We start from the raw sequence: 20,216 nt of genomic DNA, 5'->3' as shown, positions 1-20,216 counted from the left end.
AGTCACTGTGGTAGCGGAAGAGAAAAAAGAAAGGAAAAAGGAAGCGTTGGTGGCCCCGGGAAGCACTGTTTTACTGTTTCTCTTCATGTCATTCCACTCGGCTACATTTTTACAGCAGCTGCAGCCTCTCTCTGAAACAAAAGCAGGAGAAATCAATTCAGAGAGTCTCAGAAGGTGATGGAGTAGCACTGCTTGAATGAGGAACCTCCAGGCTTTTTCTGGGCCTTTTCTGTGTTCTTTTTTCTCAGTCTTTTTGTTTCTTCTTCTTCTAGACATTTTTGTTTTTATTGTATTTTTTGTTTTCAGGCCTTTTATTTCTTCATTCTGTTGTTCTTTCATTTCTCTGCATTTTCTTTATTTTTTTTCTGGACTTCTTTACTAAAAACATCCATTTTTTTTTCTGGGACTTTTTTTATTCTTCACTTGCTCCTTTTTTCTGTATGTTGTTTGAACATTTTTTCTGGTCATTTGTTTTTTCCTTAACATCTTTCTTTACCTACATTTTTCTGAATATTTCCATCTTTCTTCTGTGGCTTTTTTCATATATTTTTGGATATCTTGTTTTTTGAGAGACTTCTTTTTTCTAGGTTATTTCTGGGCATTTTCTGCCTTTTCTATGCATTTAAAGTTTTTCTGGACATTATCCGTCTTTTGCCAGCCATTTCTTTTTTATTCTGGACATTTTTTTCTAAACACTGCCTGTTTTTTTTCCTTACCTATTCTGAATTTTTTTTTTTATCTGAACATATTTTATTTAATTTTTAGGATATATTCTGGGTTTTTTTTGGTTGTTTTTTTTTCAGTCAACCTCTTCTTTTTACTGGACATTTTCTGTTTTGTTTCTACACTTTCTCTTTCTGCACATTTTCCATTGCTTTTCAGAGCTTTTCTGAGATTCCTGAGTGTTGATTTTTTTGCCCTATCACAGACCTCCTTTGAGGAACGTTTCCAGTTCTCTTTACTGCAGTGGTCTTCAGACTGCTTGGGGCCTGTGGTTTGCTCCAGGCCTTTTACTGTGCTTTAATGCAGAGACAGCCCAAACACTCCAAACCAAAGCCTCTATCACACAGAGCCTAACCAGTCCTCTCTGCTTTCCCCCCCTTTGCTATTTCTTTATTTCTGCTTCTATTTCTGTGTTACGAGATATATTTTCAACCATGCAATTAACAATAAACATAAGTAGGAGAAAGAGAGAAAATGCAGACATAGAACAATAGAAAAAAAGTGTGTTTCACATTGGCATGAATTAATTGGCATGGTTTATTGGCATAGAAGCCACATTATTGCTAAAGCAATTAAGGATAAACAAGAGAAAGAAATAAAAGACAGAAATAGAACAATAGAAGACATGAAAACATTTACAAGTCTAATATTTAACATTAGTTAAAGTTCTTAAACCTTTCTTTCTCTCTTTACATCAAACATAATCTTCCTTCCTGACACTAACAGTTCCCTCACTAAGACCATCAAGCTAACCAAGAATGAATGTCATTTTAAATGAATAAACAGAAACACCAGTGCTTTAGCTGATTAGCATGTGCAACGACATTTACCTCAACTCAGCACATGCTGATGACATTCAGTGTAAATAAAAATAATGTGTAGCCACACCTTATTAACACATGGGAACGAGATCCTAACTTAGAAAGGCGTGGGAATGAGGTAAAGTCATGGCCATGATTAAGCACGGCCATGTCTTACTAAGTTGTAGCCATGCCTTAGGATCTCATTCCCACACCTTACGAAGTCTTGGCCACACATTAGGATCTCATTCCCACAACTTAATTTTCGTGTTCTCACAGCTTACTAAGTCATGGCCACTCATTATTTTTGTTTATACAGGATTTCACCAGCAGGGCTCCATAGAAAAGAAAGAAAGAGAGGAAAAGTTATGACTAAAAAAAAAAAGTGAATGGAGGTGGAATGGAGATATTTAGGAAAGATGACAAAGTAAAGGAACGTAAAGAAAAAAATGAAATAATTACTTGCGGGATTCTAACCATTCTAAACATTTTTTTTCCTTTATAGCGTTTGGCCAATACAAAAGCCCACACCTCACGCTTCATTAGTGCCAATCTGCCCTGCAACAAGTTCAAGAACCGCCTGGTGAACATCATGCCGTATGAATCCACACGTGTATGTCTTCAGCCAATTAGAGGAGTGGAGGGATCCGACTACATCAATGCCAGCTTCATAGACGGGTACAGGTGGGTAACACACCACACCTTTAGCAAAACTATTCATTTATGACTGGAATGATGGAAAAGGTGCTAGCATATATGCCAGTTAGTGAGCATGAGCTTACATGATCTTCATGAACTCATTACAAAGCCATAATTTTACAAATAGCAGTTAAGGCATCAACTTACAATTCTAGTTTATGCTTTGACATACTAAGTAACATGTCTTGTGATACGGTTCAGTGAAAGTACATATGCTAATAACATTAGCAGTTGTGACCTAGCTAGTTAACCTTACTAGTGAACTCTTGAGTGGCAAATAAGACGTTAATATGCCATTCCAATTTACCTTCTTGTGCAGTTAGTGGCTTGTAATGTACCATAGGGCTATTATGCTTAGTAATAAGTTTAGCACTAATGTTCAGATGAACTGCCTAGCAAGCTAACATTACCTTGGTGAACTGGTGCATTTAGTGGTCATGTAAAAGTGACTTTCTAAAGTGGTTGCTTTATCCACGCATAGAAAAGTAAAGAATTCTCTAAATTGTTTGTGACTATGTGCACTTTCAACTCTCAATATTAGCTAAAATTAGCTTTATTTTATGGTACAGTCAGTAGGTAGTATGTATCTGGTAAATATGTAGTACTTGCAAGTAATACTTGGTGCATACTTTGTAAGTTTAGTAGGTAAGTACAGAGTAACTAATGTGAGAAATAGGAGGCATATTTCAGCATTAAGCACTAAGAAGGTGATTTACCACATCCCAAAGATGTTCTCTTGGATTCAGATCCATTGACTGTGAAGGCCATTGAAGAACACACAACTCATTGTCATGTTCATGAAGTCTGTCTGAGATGACAATTGCTTTGAAAAATGGTGCATTAACGTGTTTTAATTAGCTATTAAAAGATGGGTAAATTGTGGCCATTAGGGGTGAACATGATTAGCAACAATACTCAAACAGGCCCAAACGATGAACGATAATTGGTATGAACAGGCCCAAAATGTGCCAAGGAAATATTTCCCACATCATTACACCACCTCCACCAGCCTGGACTGTTGACACAAGGCAGGTTGGTTACATAGATTCATTCTGTGTGTGCCAAATTCTGACCCTACCATCTGTGTGCCTCAGCAGAAGTCAAGATTCATCAGTTTTGAGGAGCCTGTGCCCACTGTAGCCTTAGCTTTCTGTTCTTGGCTGACAGAAGTGAAACCAAACACGATCCTCTGCTGTTGTAGCCCATCCACCTCAAAATCCGAAGTGTTGTGCATTCTGAGATGCTTTTCTGCTCACCACTTATGTGAGCTATTGTAGCCTTTCTGTCAACGCAAACCAGTCTGGCCATTCTGCAATGACCTCTCTCATCAACACAGCATTTCCGTCCCCAGAGCTGCAGCCTACTGAATGTTGTTTTTATTGCAGCAGTCTGATTAAACTCTAGAAACTCTAGAGCATTCTGATTAAACTCTGTTGTGCATGAAACTCCCAGGATATCAGCAGTTCTAGAAAAACGTACAGCAGCCCATCTGGCACCACTAATCAGTCCATGGTCAGAATCACTCAGATCACATTTCTTCCCCCAATCTGATGGTTGGTGTAAACATTACCTGAAGCTGCTGGTCCATATTTGCATGATTGTATACACTGCACTGCTGCCGCATGATTGACTGAATAGATAATTGTATGAATGAGTAGCTGTACCTAGTAATGTTCCTAATAAAGTGCTCAGTGAGTGTTAAATAATAGATTCTTACTGTACCATTAAATAAAGTATTACTGATGCTGAAGACAGTAACCAGCCAAACTCAAATTATTCATTACTCACTCATAAGGTATTATTATGTCAGTTAGATGTTAAACAACCCTTGTAATTTTCTTAAAATGACGTTTCAATTAATGCATTTTCTGCTTATTAAAATAGTTATATTTTAGCCTTGTGTTGATCCACCATCTTCATTTGCTCTTTTTTAAGCATAAACACTTTGATATTTCTCTAGACAACAGAAAGCTTACATTGCAACGCAGGGACCTCTAGCGGAGACCACAGAAGATTTCTGGAGGATGCTGTGGGAGCACAACTCCACCATTGTGGTCATGCTGACCAAGCTCAGAGAGATGGGCAGGGTAAGAGAGATAGCTTGCTTGCTTATTATTTATTTATTTATTATCATTTTTTCCCCCATACTCTTGTATATAATTACATGATTAAGTACAGAGATGCATAATAAGTTACATTTATATTTAATTTATAGGAAAGTAACTTTTCATCAGATTCAAATCATTGTAATATATTTCCTATTTTACTTATAAAGACAACTTTTGTATGAATTGACAGCTTAATATTTACACCTTTCAAAGAATTTCTCTGCTTCTTTCAATGAATGAGTGAGGAAGAGTTCATATAAAAGTACAACCTGCTGTTGAAATGGTTGAAATGCTTAGAAAGAAATAACATATGAAAGGTTTTTCCAAAGAGTTTTTCCACTTTTTTAGGAAAAATGCCACCAGTACTGGCCAGCAGAACGGTCAGCCCGGTACCAGTATTTTGTAGTGGACCCAATGGCTGAGTATAATATGCCTCAGTACATCCTTCGAGAGTTCAAAGTCACGGATGCCAGGGTAAGACTTTTGGCCTTTACACTCATTTCACACACCAAATGCAATATGTGTGGAAGCGCTCAAGGTTTCAGCTCCTGAATGAAGCACTGAAGTTCTCTAAGCCACTTTGACTTTTCCAAAATGGAGAATAACCTTTCCGGTGTCACAGTTTGCACGTTCTGTGAAGAGCAAAGGAGATCTTATTTTATTCCACCTGTTTGTTTTGTGCTTCATTTCCTGTTGCACCGCATCTCCAAAATCTAATCAAACTAAGTTTTGGAGATCCAAGCAGTGAGTGAAAGATCACATGAAGTTTTAGCTCCTGAACTCTTTGTTCTTTTCCAATGTGGAAAGCATTCCACACGATACCACAGGTTGCCATTTTATGAGAAACAAAGGAAATTTTGATATATTATGTTTTTGTTGCAGCACGAACGCAGCAGAATTCTAAGAAATACTTTCTTGTTCAGTGTGTGTAGTTATTTTGCATTTGTACATCATTTATTTACATCATATTTGGTGTGCAATGGCCTTTAAAAAATGACAGCAGACTGATATACTGTTGTTTTCAGAATACTCTAGGCTACCCTAATCTCATCATCTAAATCCTTATTTTTATGATTTTAAAACATTTCACAAAAGTTGTCCATTCAGTGTTGGAAATTGTTAAGATAGAATGTCTGTAGGCTGAAAAAACTTTGATAGTGGGATATTGTTGGCTTAGTACTGTCAGAGAATATGATTTTATACGCATTTTCCTTGATTTGTCTCCTTTTAGTTTCATATTGGAAACTAAGAAGTTTTACCATTACAAGTCTTGTAATGGTTTACCTTAGACCATTATTCACTTTTTTACATTAATTTTATGTTTATTATTCCAATTTTTTGAAAAAGCTGAATGGTATGTAATTGAGATGTCATATAAAACAGTCTTTTCCTTTTATTCTTTGTTGTTTACTGTAGATTGAAGCCCCACTGCAGTAGTGAAGATGTAATTTGTATAAAACAGCTCTCTAAGTGTTAATCTGAGCATCTCAGAGGATCAGTCCTTCTGTTATTCTGTCACCACGTTTTGCTTTGAACAAACGCTTTTGGAGGTTTTTGCATTTTGAGAACGAAGGCAAACTTGTCCTGATGCAATGTGTGTGCGTGGGGTTAGTAGAGTGTGTGTTTGAGTAAATATTTAGTTTGGGGGGAAATGGAACGTGTCAGTGCAGAAACAAATGCGGCAGCAGGTTTTAATTCCATCAAAGGCTTGCAGAGATAAACGGCACACGTTCTCTTCCGTTTGCATTTGGGCTGTACAGAAGGACCTGGATGGCGTAGCTGTACTTATCGAGGCTGTGCGATATCACTTAAGCAACCTGCAACCCTCAGAGCCTCAGTCAAGAGCTCTGCCGACATACGCCACATCAAAGGAATTAGTGCCTAATGCGCTAATACGTTCAGGTGAACAATGAGGGATATCTTTTTGTTAAGCTTTGAGGCATCCTTGTCCTCTGGAGGCTTTTGGACTCCTCTTCGGTTGCATAACTCTGTGATATGTGAGGCAAAAAAAGCTGGCGCATCATTTAGCCAAATGGCATTATTGTATATTCGTAAATATCAGTGAAGACTGAAACAGCAACGTTTGGCTGTCCAAATAAGCTACAGAGAAGGTTTTCCATTTAGATAGTGGTGTTAATACTGCTACTAAAGATTCAATGTAATGAACTTTTTTTTGCCATCCGATTAAACTCAACAGGCACATTATAAAGACCTTCATGAGCTGAATCAGGTGTGTTTGAGTGGGCTAAACATTAAATTGTGCAGTAAATGGAGCCTGAGACTGGGAATCAGAGAGTAAAGTTACCTTTATTAGGTACTTGCAGTAACTTCAGAAGGACACTAACATTAAGGCAAATGTCTTGTTTAGTTTTTAGAGGTTGAAGTATATCATCACTCTCCAAAATGGCAGCTTTTCAAGTTTGCTAAGACAGGACTTTCCATTCTGGTACCACTGTAAATGCAACAGTGTCCACTTTAGCATGGAGATTTCTGCTGGTCTGTAAATCTTGATTTGTTCTTGTCTGGACTCTGGGGTTTAGGACGGCCAGTCTCGGACAGTCAGGCAGTTCCAGTTTACGGACTGGCCGGAGCAGGGAGTGCCCAAATCGGGAGAGGGGTTCATTGACTTCATCGGACAGGTGCACAAAACAAAAGAGCAGTTTGGTCAGGACGGGCCCATCTCGGTACACTGCAGGTACGGAAACACAGCAGACCCACTCATCTAACTTTTACTAAGACATTTATCAGCTCAATTAATGGGGTCCCAGATTGTTCAAATGACTCAATTAGATAGATCTTAGGTATGAACTGGCATGAAAATTCTCGGTCAGTGCTGACATCCTTTTTTTTTTTAATGTATATACCTGCCTGTGCTGATACATAAACATGTATTAAATGTATAAAGTGAACTTTTTTGATTGACTTGGGTGAGCTTAACAGAAAATTTTCATTTTGTACTGGGTTACAAATGAATAAAAATGATATTTTACTGCAGTAACCCAGCATCGCCTAAATATTCTGCTCTTCTGGAGTACAACATATCATTATGCATCCACAATTAATATCCTTGTGATAAACCATGCTTCATGGAAGTACTGAAGTATCCCCATTCCTCTCTCTCCCTCCCTCAGTGCGGGTGTTGGTAGAACTGGCGTGTTTATCACTCTCAGTATTGTTCTGGAGAGGATGCGCTACGAAGGAGTGGTGGACATCTTCCAGACAGTGAAGATGCTGAGGACACAGCGGCCGGCCATGGTCCAGACGGAGGTATGTATACTCAAACACACAGGGCCATGAGAAAATAAACAACTACTTAAAAACCAGACAAATACCTCAACACTGAAATTGTCACTGTGTTCACAAAACTTCATATTTCTGAAACTTAACTAGATTTTATCAAAGTAATTTTGGAATGGTTCTGTGGGACCATTCATCATGAAATGTTCATACAATAAACGGATAGCTGGTGTGTTCAAATGATGTAAAAAAATTATAAGAACATTGGGGGTTTGATATAACAGAAACAAAATGCCTGAAGGAAGAATAAAATATCCAAAAGCTATGTAAATAGACTTATGGCAGGTTAGTAAGAAGAAATATGAGATTACAGAACAGTACTGTGCAGAAGTCAGAGACCACCCTTCATCTATTTCACTTCCACTCAAAACTACCATAAAGTATAAGGTATTTATTTTTCAGTGTCAGGAAAAAAGCAGGAGACAGAACATTATGCAGATGTCTATATAATATATCATATTTTTTCAGTATTCAGTGTGTCCACCCTTTATCTTTATTACAGCGTCCGTTCTTTTCAGTAACTCACTTTCACTTTTCAAAGAGATCTGCAGGGATATTTTTCCACACCTCCAAAATGCTAGAGGTTGGCTACACTGTCTGTTACAGTAAAGTAGTGCCAAACACATTCAGTAATAAAAAAAAAAATAAAGAAAAATTTAGTAAGTAATCCAGTGTATCATTGCACACTTTGTAGTTATCTGTAACTCTCATGTTTTTGTATTGGCTAAGATTTCGTTTTTGAGCCTTGGTTCTTGATGGAGTGATGAGTTTGGTCTTTCTTGGCCTCACTGTGCTCTCAGACTCCAAAGAAAGACAATAACAGTTTCACCTCCACATAAGACATGTTCTTAAATGTAATTGTGCTTATTACAACTGAACTAATGAGTGTCCACAAAAAACAACAGGCCTGATAAAAGCATCTCTTAGAAGGAACGGGACTACAAGCAGAGGGACAAAAAAAAGATTGAAAGTTGAAGCTTTTCGCGTATCAGCATTCAGCCATTTCTCCGCTGCTGTTCATTTGTATTGATATCTACAAAGCCCTCAGGTTAGCCATGCAAATTGACTCAGATAAGCAATTTCACAGCCGGGCCGCAAGAAAAAGTGCCCTCTCCACAGTCGATGGGAAAATTGTTTGGCGAGATCAATGCGAGCAGCCCACGTGCCTCTACAGCGCGACTCTCATGCCCCGCCGAGCGGAATGACGGTGTTTTCCTTTTTTCTTTTACCCTCCTCCTCCTCTCCTGAGTGCTCAGCAGAGAAAGAGAGAGAGAAAGCGCAGAGCTGGAGAGAAACATTCAGCCATGTTTGCAGCACTCCGCTTTCAAATCTTTGTGTACTTTTCGGAGAGCTGAAATTACGGTTGCTATGGAGACGAGAGGGACTTATATTGACTGATCATAAGACCGTGTCCAGATGGCAGTTCAGATGTTGGATTTGTTATCATTTAAGTAACCAATACGTTCATAGCACGTCATCTTTAAACTTTAATAGCTTTTGTTGAGTTTTCAATTCAGCATGCAAAAAACTCCTCATTAAACCAGAGAATCTGATCTTTCTGAATATTATTATGCATTATTGTGTGCAAAATTTCCCAGAAAGCCCAGTCTACATTGTGCCAGTTTTCTGGACTGACTGACCACTATCCATTTTTTCAAAAGTTAAAAACAAATTATTAAACTACTATGAGCCTAATTTGGTTGGAGATGAACATGTATAATGATGCTATCGCACTCATCCTGTACAAATTCTTAGGTTTCAGATAATTGGTAAGACTCTAGAAGCTGTGAACAGAAATTTGAAGGGGAATATTTATGAATGAACAAGTTGGCTTGGAAAAATCCTTGGAATGTTGGTTGCTAAGGAGTTGCTAGGCTGTGGCAATGGAATCCCATGTAGTTGCTAATATGCATGTGTATAGATATGTTCTAGTATGTATGTGAATCTGTATGTATTATCTATGAATGTCAAGATGAGAGATGCCCTTTGTGACATTTGTCAAGCCAGCTTAATATGAAACGTTAGATGTGATGAACAAAGAATGATGAACAGAGCTGTAGAAGATTCCAAAATACATGAGAAAGCTGCAGAACATCAAGAATGAAGTTATAATAAAAGTTCTGATAGATTAATATCCAGAACCTGTGACAATTTACAAGAAAATGCATATAAATAGATCATTGCCGTTCATTATTTATTACTTAATAATCTCTGTTCACAGAATACTTAAACTTTTAATAAACCATCTAAAAATCTGAAAATACTGGCCAATCATTAGCAGTGTTTGGGAGTTATTTATTTTATAGTTTGCTCCTTTACCCCCAATATTGATTGACGCTTGGTGTCTGAAGTTTATTTCTTTAATATTTACACTGGAGCTACTATTCTAATAAAAGCTTATTATTAGCATTAACAATTAGCACTGTGCTAACAGCGCACCTACCCTGTTCTAATGTTGGTCTGGTGCTAGCGTAGCTGGTCATCCAGCATGATCATGCTACTGACCACCACACCAGCATCCAAACCTCAACCTCATATAACAATGTTCTTAACATTGAATGAAGGTTAATTGACCAAGATGTTTTGCAAAGAAACTTTGGAACATTCTTCATTATAACACATTATAAAGGGCAGGCAGTATTTAAACTCACAGAAAATGGAGATGCAAGGTTTTGTTCCATCAACAACACTATGCTGGTTTTGCTAGTGACCGGATTTGACAAAACTCAGGCTTCATGATGGCTGCTGAGACTGTTTTTTAGCTATTCAAATACTTTAGTCCACTATTATGTACAAAAGCATGTCACACAGTGTCAGAAACCACAGATCAAGTCTATTAGAAATGACTTTACTCCACAGGGTTTGAGGTGAGAGCGTGATGTTTTAGGCACAGTTAGCATCATGCTAATTGCCATACATGAGCTCCTGTTAGTTGTTAGCTACATTAGCATCAAATCTCCAATGCTAAAACTAAAGAAGGTAACTTCAGACACCAAGCATGTATCGGGTGATGGACTACCTTTCAACTGTGTACGTTTATTGGCTAAAACTTCGTTATATGAATAATATGTCCTCAATCAAGCATTCTCTCTCTCTCTCTCTCTCTCTCTCTCTCTCTCTCTCCCAGGATCAATACCAGTTCTGCTACCGAGCAGGCTTGGAGTATCTTGGGAGTTTTGATCACTATGCAACGTAAAGAGTCCTCTTCCCCTCGAGGAATGTGGAAGGCCCTTGGACATCCAGAGGTCATTTCTTCTGAGCCATAAAAATTCCTGCTTGTGAAAAGTACTTCTTAAACTCCTAGTCCAAGACTTTGATTAATTTGTTGGGTGTGAAAAAAAAAACAATAAATAACAATATGACACAAAAAAAGAAAAAGAAACGGAAGACAAAAATTCCATGTGGACCAAGAAAAAAAAAACAAAACCCAGCCCCACCCCCTCAAAAATCTGATCAATTCAAAGTGGATGCGTATATCCGGACTGTTGGAGCATCATGTGGAATTTACCGTTTCTTCTCTTGCTTTGAGGATACGTCTCAGATTCACAAACATGAATTATAAAAGAAAATTGAAAAAAAAGATAAAAAATAACAACATGTACTGCATCAAACCAACAGAGACGTTGAGAGAAGCAGAGGAAGGAAGGCCCTCGGCGCGGCCCGGAAAGTGGATACACGTCGCAAAGAGAGATTTTTCCGTTCAACAAGGAAACGGAGAGGAGTGAATTCTAGGGAAAAAAATATAAATATATATATAAAACAGTCCATAAGAACAAGAATGGACATATATAATAGTAATAACAATAATAATACCCCTATCTTGTCACAATGTTCGTCCTTCGGTTAGGGGTAATGGGAGGGGGAATGTACAAATACGAGACGAATATTAAAAAAGTTATTGATTTAGTTTTTTAGTACTTTATTAATCAACTGAGCTGTAATTCATTTTGAACTATGTGAATTTATTTTTCCTTTTTTTAACAAGGTGATCGCTCAACAACGTTAGTCGACCCCAAGTATTAACTTCGCTCTTTTTTCCATTCTTCTCCTTATTATTATTATTTTATTTTGTTCTTTTTTTTTTTACTCTGTAGAGCTGTTCTATCGTGTCTTTATTTTTTTCTGGCACTTGATGTGGTCCTGTATTAACTCTTACCAAATTTAAACTTTGATACAGGGTCCTTTTTTGCATATAATTTTTGTCCATGGTCACATACGCAACTATAAACAGTCTATATTTCGGGGACTCCGTGGAATCAAAAGGGGAGGCACAGTATGAAGTTGCTGCTACAGAATATCTTAGTTCTTCCATGTTACAGTGATTTTAACAGACGAGCCTCCAAAACCAGAAAGAGAGAGTAAAAACATACACTATAAATATATAACACTATCTGATAATGTATAGAACTATATATATATATATAAATGTGGAAATATTTATGAATGAATAAAATTCTGTAATAAATGACCATATGAGTACATATATAAATTATATCATCAGAGAGATGAAATGAAATGATATATGAAAGCTTCCACAATGAGATTTCTGTACTTTTTTGGAGGGAAATGAAGAGATTTTTCACTGGAATGCACATCGGTAGGTTGAAATAAATCGTACTTCAATTCAGTGCATCTTTTCTTGTGCAATAAATAGGTGTATTATAGCTTCGGGGTTGGGGGGCGGTGGGGGGGATATGTGGAAACCTTTGTAATTCATGGCATTGTTGTTCGATGGCAGAGCGAAGTGTCGCCGGCAGTGTTTAGCTAGCTCTACGTAGATAGGTCGACGGTTCGTGTAGTGGCGTAGTCATCTTCTCATCGTGTAGGGCAAGGTACAAAGACGTCTCGTTCTCAAAAAAATTAGGCTTTTGAATCGCTCGAATCGGCATAATATTCTACATTTTCATTTTGCATTTAGAGTGCCTTATATTTATGCCTGTTCTTTTTTATAATATTCATTTAACATGTACTGTTTGAGTAGTCCAAGTATTTATCTACGTACCGTTCATTTTACCGTGCATTTTAATTTTACATTTTTTCATTATATGAAATTATATATGCAACTGAGTACAAGTCCATCCAAGTTCCTGTTTATTTTCGGAGGCCTTACCGTGGCTCATTGACAAGAGAGAAAAGAGCAAAAAAAAAAAAAAGGATGAATTACGCTTACGCTACCGTAGCTATACTACATATTCGAAGTCTGATAATGGAACATTTTAAGTAACATCATTTGGCACAAAGCGACACAAACGACAAACATTTACGATGAGCTTCATTACACCTGTCTCGCTAATACGACCAAACCGTAGAGGTGGATCCCCCGTCGTCTTTATTTTTCTTCGTAAGAATTCGGGACAGTCTCCAGAGAAAGGAGCGCACAGAACGTGGACTGAAAGGGAACTCACCAAGCCTTACGTTTTGCGAACATTTGAACACATTCACTAAAATTCACAACAGTCAAATTCATAGCTAAGGCGCCAACTTCTGGGAAACGAAGCAGGTTAGATTTGTTCATCTCGACAATCTGTATACGTGGTTGCCACTGGCGGACGCTCGTATTCCGTTACGCGTCGGAAGTTACGACGTGACATCTGAACCTTTTATTGTTCGGCTCCTGCTAACATTTGTTTTTTTCTTTACGTGACATCGGTGGCTTTGTGGATGTGCATTCCAGGTGCTTTCTTTCCCTTTTTCTTATTTAAAACAGGTTCTTAATTTTACTGTGCGTTTTTATTTGCCGTTATTTTGTCGTTGTTTTTCATCCTCGTGACAGCAGTCAAGCTATAAAGTGCTATTATTTAGCTTCATCTAAACATGTCAGCGCCACCTAGTGTCATTATGTATCTTTATTCACGATCTTCAGCAATGTTTGTGCGTTGTACTGGTCTATGTCTATTTTTTTCTTTCTTTCATTTTTGTTTTCCATCCTCAACTTTATTTCAATATGCATGGAAAGCATTGCAGATGGCCTAGTAGGAAGAATTGCACTTTCTATATCTTTGTACTATGCACTGCCCTATTGATTCTATACCCAATAACGTATTACTTGAAAGCATCTGTAAGAATCTCCTTCAACATTCACTTTGTTGTGTATATAAATAACACAAACTAGGGGGATACGGTACCGAATTCAAAACAAAAAAAAAGACAAAAAAAAGAGTTTGTGGCAAAAAGAGCATCCTTTCTGGCGCCATGGAATCTCCAGCAGGTGACTCAAGAATTTTTTTCCCCTTTTTCATCCCCTTCATCAGTTTTGTGGCGTCGCCATTCAAGAATGGAGTGTCATAAACAGAAATCAACGTGGTGTTCTCTGCTCTCTCTTTCCCTCTCTGTCTCTCTCTCTCTCTCTCTCTCTCTCTCTCTCTCTATCTCACATCTGGATGCATAGACTGAAATTAATTAATTCAATTGTAAAGAGAAAAAAATGGCTTGTTAAAAAGAATCATAAAAATTACCTCTGATTAGTTGTAAGCGTAAACTGTTTTACTTTTTTTGTTTTTCTTTCTTTTTTTTCCTTTTTTGTTTTTCCTCTCTGGATGAATGGAGTGCTTTTTATTTTCTTACTTAGGTTACATTGGTGGCAAAAGACATCTGTATGACAAGCAGATCTTTGCTGACACAAGTTCCATTTGTTATAAATGAATTCTATTAAAAAATGTAAGTGTTATGAATTATAGCCTCTAGTCTTATTCCACGGGCTCAGCTGTGAGCCTTATTAGGGAGCTAAAACTTTCGGTTGTATTTTTGTAGTTAAAAAAAACTTCCCTCCCAAAAGACTGAGTAAGATCTCGCCGGTCCCATCTGCAGTCTACAAAACAACAAATGAAGCCAAAAATTAATTAACATTGGAACGCAAATTACTTTAAATAGTATTTTAATGCTGAGGACGTGTTGGTACAGGATTTGTTTATTGGGTGTCATGCCAACCTAAAACTAGTTTCATAAATAGAAGGGACTGTATTTGACTTATTTTTCATCTTGTCAGAAGATAAACCTTACTGGAATGTAAAAGAAACAGAATTGGTACAAGCATTTTCAAATTATGTAAAAAACTAAAAAACAACAAATATGGAGATACCAGTTTTTCATCTGACAACAGTGATATGTTAAATATGCGTATTCATTACATTGTGTGAGCAGTTGATGAATAATAGAATAATAGAAATTGTCTCAAAGTCAAAAAGCACCCTTCATTTCATTATTTATCCAGTGAAAATGGTCACCAGGTACAATAATATTTTAGTTATATTTGACAGAAAATACACAGAAGCCTCAACAACTAAACAGATTTAGTTTACATTAAAAGTAAAGTATGTTTGTCCTTCTCCTGTAAAGTTACACAAGGTTTTGTTCTGACAAAAAATAAATAAATAAAAAAATTGTGTGTGTGTATATATATATATATATATATATATATATATATATATATATATATATATATATATATATATGTGTGTGTACAATTATATGTATATATATAATTGTACACACACACACACACATATATATATATATATATATATATATATATATATATATATGTGTGTGTGTGTGTGTGTGTGTGTGTGTGTGTGTGTGTGTGTGTGTGTGTGTGTAGAAATCTTACATCAACTGTCTGAATGTAAGAACATATAGCTTCTGTAGGTCATTCTGAGTTGACATGGAGAGGCTTTGAGCTTCCTCTAAATGCTGGGAAAATGATTGGGAGTTATCTTAATAGCTTCAGGGAAATTTATTCTCGCCTCCTTATATATTTATGCATATACTTTCACTTCTGCAGTGTGATTTATGCACGGATGTGATGGAAATGTTCCTTGCTTGCTCTGTCTTTGATACACAGGTGTCTGTTCCCTCAATTTGGGCTGCATGGTTCTACCAAGTCAAACACAGCCTACAGAGAGAGAGAGAGAGAGAGAGAGAGAGAGAGAGAGAGAGAGAGAGAGAGAGAGAGAGAGAGAGAGAGAGAGAGGGAGACAGACTCAGACAGTGGGCGAGAAAAAATGTGGTGAAAAGTTCAGGGAGAGAGAGGATGAGAGAGAGGATGAGAGAGAGAGAGAGAGAGAGAGAGAGAAAGCAGTAACAGCAGCCTGAAGGTTAATATCACTGTCAAAGACCCAGTGACCCCACACCTACTGATACAACACTCTACCAGCTGCTCTGTCTCTCTCTTTCTCTCTCTCTCACTGTCTCACTACCTATTTTTCTATTTGTCTTTCTTCTGTTTAGCTGACTTAATTTTCCCACTCTCTCTCTCTCCTTCTCTTTCTCTTTTCCTCCTCCACATCAAACTCGTCAAAACATGTCTGTATGGACCTTGCTTTGAACGCTGGGGCACAGTCATGCTGGAACAGGAAGGTCTTTCCCTAGCTGTTGTCACAAAGTTGTAAATATCAAATTGTCTAAAATGTCTTTGCATGCTGTAGCATTAACGTCACCCTTCACTGGAACTAAGCAGCGGAGCCCAAAGCCTAAAAAACAGCTACAGACCATTATCCCACCTCCACTAAACTTTATTTTTGGCACTATGTGGTCTGCCAGAGAGTGATGTGAGATTCAGCACTCCAGAGAACACGATTCCATGGGTCCAGAGTGCAGCGTTGGTGTGTTTTACACCACTCCAGCCCACACTTGGCACTGCACATAGTAATTTTAGGCTTGTGTGCAGCTACTCAGCCATGGAAACCTGTTTCATGAAGCTCCCAGTACACAGCTCTTGCGCTGATGTTGCTTCCAGAGGCAGCTTGGAACTGTCGCCACAGAAGATAGACGATTTCATACACTACACACTAGTAGCCCTGCTACTATGTGAGTTAAAGTCTTCTGCTTCATGACTGAGCTGTTGTTGCTCCTAGACACTTCCATTTTTACAATAATACCACTTACAGTTGACTACAGAGCAGAGATTTCCTGTGGCAGGCATGACATCCTATGCCGGTGCCATGTTTAAAGTCCATGTGCTCTTCAGTTTCACACTTTCTTCTGCCAATGCTTGTCTGTAGCAATTGCTACACCTGCTGTTATGTGGTGTCCACATACATTTGGCAGTATAGTGTATGGTGATCGCTTTTGCTATAGAATTGTTGTCAAGTGCTCAGTTTGGTCCACTCAAGTATTCATATTCATGCACCTTACTAATTCTGGAATTCTGGCTGCTTTGAGAGGAAAAGGAGCTTCTACCCAATTTTAGAATGGTGGTCCTAATAAAGTGGTCAGTTAGTGTATACATGTCTGCCCCTCTTGCTGAGAATGTGACCAACTCGAAAGCACAAGAAAAGCATAATTTGTAGCACGCTTGACATTTTTTATTGTAGCTTCGAGCAACTTCACCCACTCCATAACTCTGCAGGATTCCCTTCTCGGCTCAGACTGACCTCCGAGCCTGCTGTGTCAATTATTCAGAGACGGCCGTGGTCTGGACTCCATCGGCTAATCAAAATAAATAGCCAGGGCAGCAGAAAGTGAATGTCGTTAAGCTCCGGCCGTTTCCCCAGGGGGACCCGCGTTTCCCAGCTGCAAAACGAATCCATTAGAGCGAGATGGACGGACTGAGTCAGCATTTTTTCAGCCGTCTGAATGGGACTGGCTACGCTGGTCATGTTCATGTAACAGAGCTGAAGTGGCCAAGATTAGCCACTTTCATATGAGCTCCTATTTATGGATATAGTTCAGGCAAATTATTAGATCAGAAGTGATTTTTACTGTTCATGTTACATCACAACCCACTGCACATGTGCATATAACTTTATTTTGAATAATTTAATCATGAATAAGTTTTCTCAGCTTAACACCAAGCTACCTGCTAATATTCAGTGAATGCTAGCTAGCAGTAAATAGATAATAATAGTAGTAATTAGATGCTTCTGAATCAGAGCTAGAAAAGAAAAATAATTAGGTTAAAAAACAGAATTAGAAAAGAAGCATAATTAGACTAAAAATCAGAAATAAAATCAGAACTAGAAAAGAAGCATAATTAGGTTAAAAATCAGAATTAAAATCACAACTAGAAAAGAAACAATTAGGTTAAAAATCAGAATTAAAATTAGAACTAGCAAGAGAATCATAATTAGGTTAAAAATCAGAATTAAAATCAGAACTAGAAAAGAAACATAATTAGGTTAAAAATCAGAATTAAAATCAGAACTAGCAAGAGAATCATAAATAGAATCAGAATTCTAATTAAAATTAGAATTAAAATCAGAATTAGAAAGATAATCTTAATTAGAATCGGATTCAAAATTAAAATCAAAATCAGAATTAAATTCAAAACTAGAAAAAGAGTCATACTTAGCATCAGAATGAAAATTTTACTCAGAATTAGAGCCAGAATTAGAATTAGGATTAGAATTAAAGTCAAACATAGAGCCAGAGTCAGAATTAAAATGAAAGGTAGTACCAGAATAAGAAACAGGATTAAAATCAGGTCCAGAATTGTTATCACAATTGGAATGAAAATGAAATTCAGAATCAGAATTAGCATCAACAATAGAATTAGAATAAGAATCAAAATTAAAATCAGAATAAAAAACAGAATTAGAATCAGAATGAGACAATTGGCAATTATGAATGTGCATGGAATTTTTCTCGTGTTGGTGTTTGTACATAACATACTATTGAGACACTGTACATCTGCTCTAAAAATAAACAGACTAGATGTACAGTCAATAGCACGCATAAGCAGGATGTTCTTGGAATGCTGCCTGTAGCTGTATCGTACTGGATCCTCAGTGAGCCACCATGACAATCAGACAGGCGTGATCGAGGGGCTTCTCCTGCATTCGAGCTGAGAAACCGGAGTCGTCTCAGATGAAAGCTGAAAGTAGCTGTGACTAACGGAGGCTAATGAGAAACTCCATTTCTCACTGTTAATGGGAAATTGTGGAACAGTCAGAGGAGAGAGAGAGAGAAACCTTCTACAGCGATGAGCTGAGAGTGAATCCACTGCAGGGAAGATAGATGGATGGAAATAGAATAAACTGTCATCAAATTATATTTCATGTGACTAAGATCTGTAACTGTGGGCTTCCCGCACATGATGTGGTGGGGTTTTCTGGTCATCTTTAGTAGATAGAGCATGTTGCCTTATTGTCGGTTGCTGCTTCATTTCAGACAAAGTAGAATAAGACAAGTAAATAAACTCCCTGGCCACTTTATCAGAAACCCCTGCTTCATAGCTCCATCTTACTGGTTAACTGTTATAGAGTGTGGCCAGTGTATGGAAATATAAGGGAAGGTGTTTCTAATAAAGTGGCCAGTCAGTGGAAGTACAAGGTGGTGTTTCTAATAAACTGATAAATATTCCACAGTCAGCTGTCAGTGGTGTTATAACAAAGTGGAAGCGATTGGGAACGACAGCAACTCAGCCACGAAGTGGTCAGCCACGTAAAATGACAGAGTGGGGTCAGCAGACACTGAGAAGCATAGTGTACAGAGGTCATCAACTTTCTGCAGAGTCAGTCACTACAGACCTCCAAACTTCATGTGGCCTTCAGATTAGCTCAAGAACAGTGTAGAGAGCTTCATGGAATGGGTTTCAATGGCCAAGCAGCTGCATCCAAGCCTTACATCACCAAGAGCATTGCAAGGTAGAATGCAGTGGTGTAAAGCGCCGCCACTGGACTCTAGAGCAGTGGAGACTTTGCGGGAACAGTTTGGGGATGGCACCTTCCTGTTCCCACATGACTGCACACCAGTACACAAAGCAAGGTCCATAAAGACATGAATAAACGAGTTTGGTGTGGAAGAACTTGACTGGCCTGCACCTTTAGGATAAATCTCCTTTGGGATGAATTAGAGTGGAGACCGCAAGCCAGGCCTTCACGTCCAACACCAGTGTCTAACCTCACAAATGCACTTCTGGAAGAATGGTCAAAAATTCCCATAAAAACACTCCTAAACTTTGCGGAAAGCCTTAACATCATATTAAGCCCTATGGATTAAGAATGGGATGTCACTCAATTTCATATGTGTGTGAAGGCAGACGAGTGAATACTTTTGGCAATATAGTGTATAAGACGTGTTTCTGGTAAAGTGGCCAGTGAGTGGAAGTACAAGCTAATATGTTTACTTATATCCAATTCCGTCTACAGAGGTTTAGCTCTGCCCACTCACAGTCAGGCTGTAAGGTGTGTTTCAGCACCAGACTGCTTTTTTTGAATGAGGCATAGCCCATCAGAACAGAGCACATATACATATGTCAGTCTTAAAGGCACAGTAGCAGATACAGCCTGTTTAATTATAGAGGATAAAGAAAGGCTGATAAACAATAATTATGTTTCACTTTCTTGGTACATAAAACCACACAAACATCATAAATATACCTCAAGAAAAAAAGAATAGTGTAGGATATGAGGCTGATGGTATCATATGGATTTTGCTCTTGTTCCTTACAGGCTTTGTGATCTGTCTTCCAGCCAGTCTCACATTGTGTGTCACTGCAACTGAACCACAGCACGGAGAAGCATTTAGTGAGTGTGAAACGAGCTTTCTCTCCTCCACCCCTCGCAGTCGACAGCAAATTCCATTTTCCTCTCAGAGCGGGGTCTCCTACCTGAGGCACCAGAGCGTTAAAAACGCAGCAGAGATCATGGCC

The 20,216-nt window shown here is 38.0% G+C and overlaps 1 protein-coding gene across 50 annotated transcripts in view; it reads left to right on the top strand.

The window, feature by feature from the left end:
* LOC108427456 (protein tyrosine phosphatase receptor type D) overlaps positions 1-14,298 on the top strand; it is a 713,922-nt gene extending 699,624 nt beyond the window's left edge. For all 50 annotated transcript variants that reach the window (XM_017697632.2, XM_037532739.1, XM_017697621.2 and 47 more), the window contains 6 exons: positions 2,029-2,207; positions 4,183-4,309; positions 4,679-4,804; positions 6,871-7,025; positions 7,462-7,597; positions 10,755-14,298. In XM_017697632.2, the coding sequence (XP_017553121.1) occupies positions 2,029-2,207; positions 4,183-4,309; positions 4,679-4,804; positions 6,871-7,025; positions 7,462-7,597; positions 10,755-10,823 (792 nt within the window). In that variant the 3' untranslated portion in view covers positions 10,824-14,298. The remainder of the gene's footprint in view (positions 1-2,028; positions 2,208-4,182; positions 4,310-4,678; positions 4,805-6,870; positions 7,026-7,461; positions 7,598-10,754) is intronic.
* The last annotated feature ends 5,918 nt before the right edge of the window (positions 14,299-20,216 follow it).

Source organism: Pygocentrus nattereri, chromosome 22 (assembly GCF_015220715.1).
Source record: "Pygocentrus nattereri isolate fPygNat1 chromosome 22, fPygNat1.pri, whole genome shotgun sequence".
NCBI lineage: Eukaryota > Metazoa > Chordata > Actinopteri > Characiformes > Serrasalmidae > Pygocentrus > Pygocentrus nattereri.
Note: the sequence above shows the minus strand (reverse complement) of the source record. Positions and strands in the feature narration are given on the sequence as shown.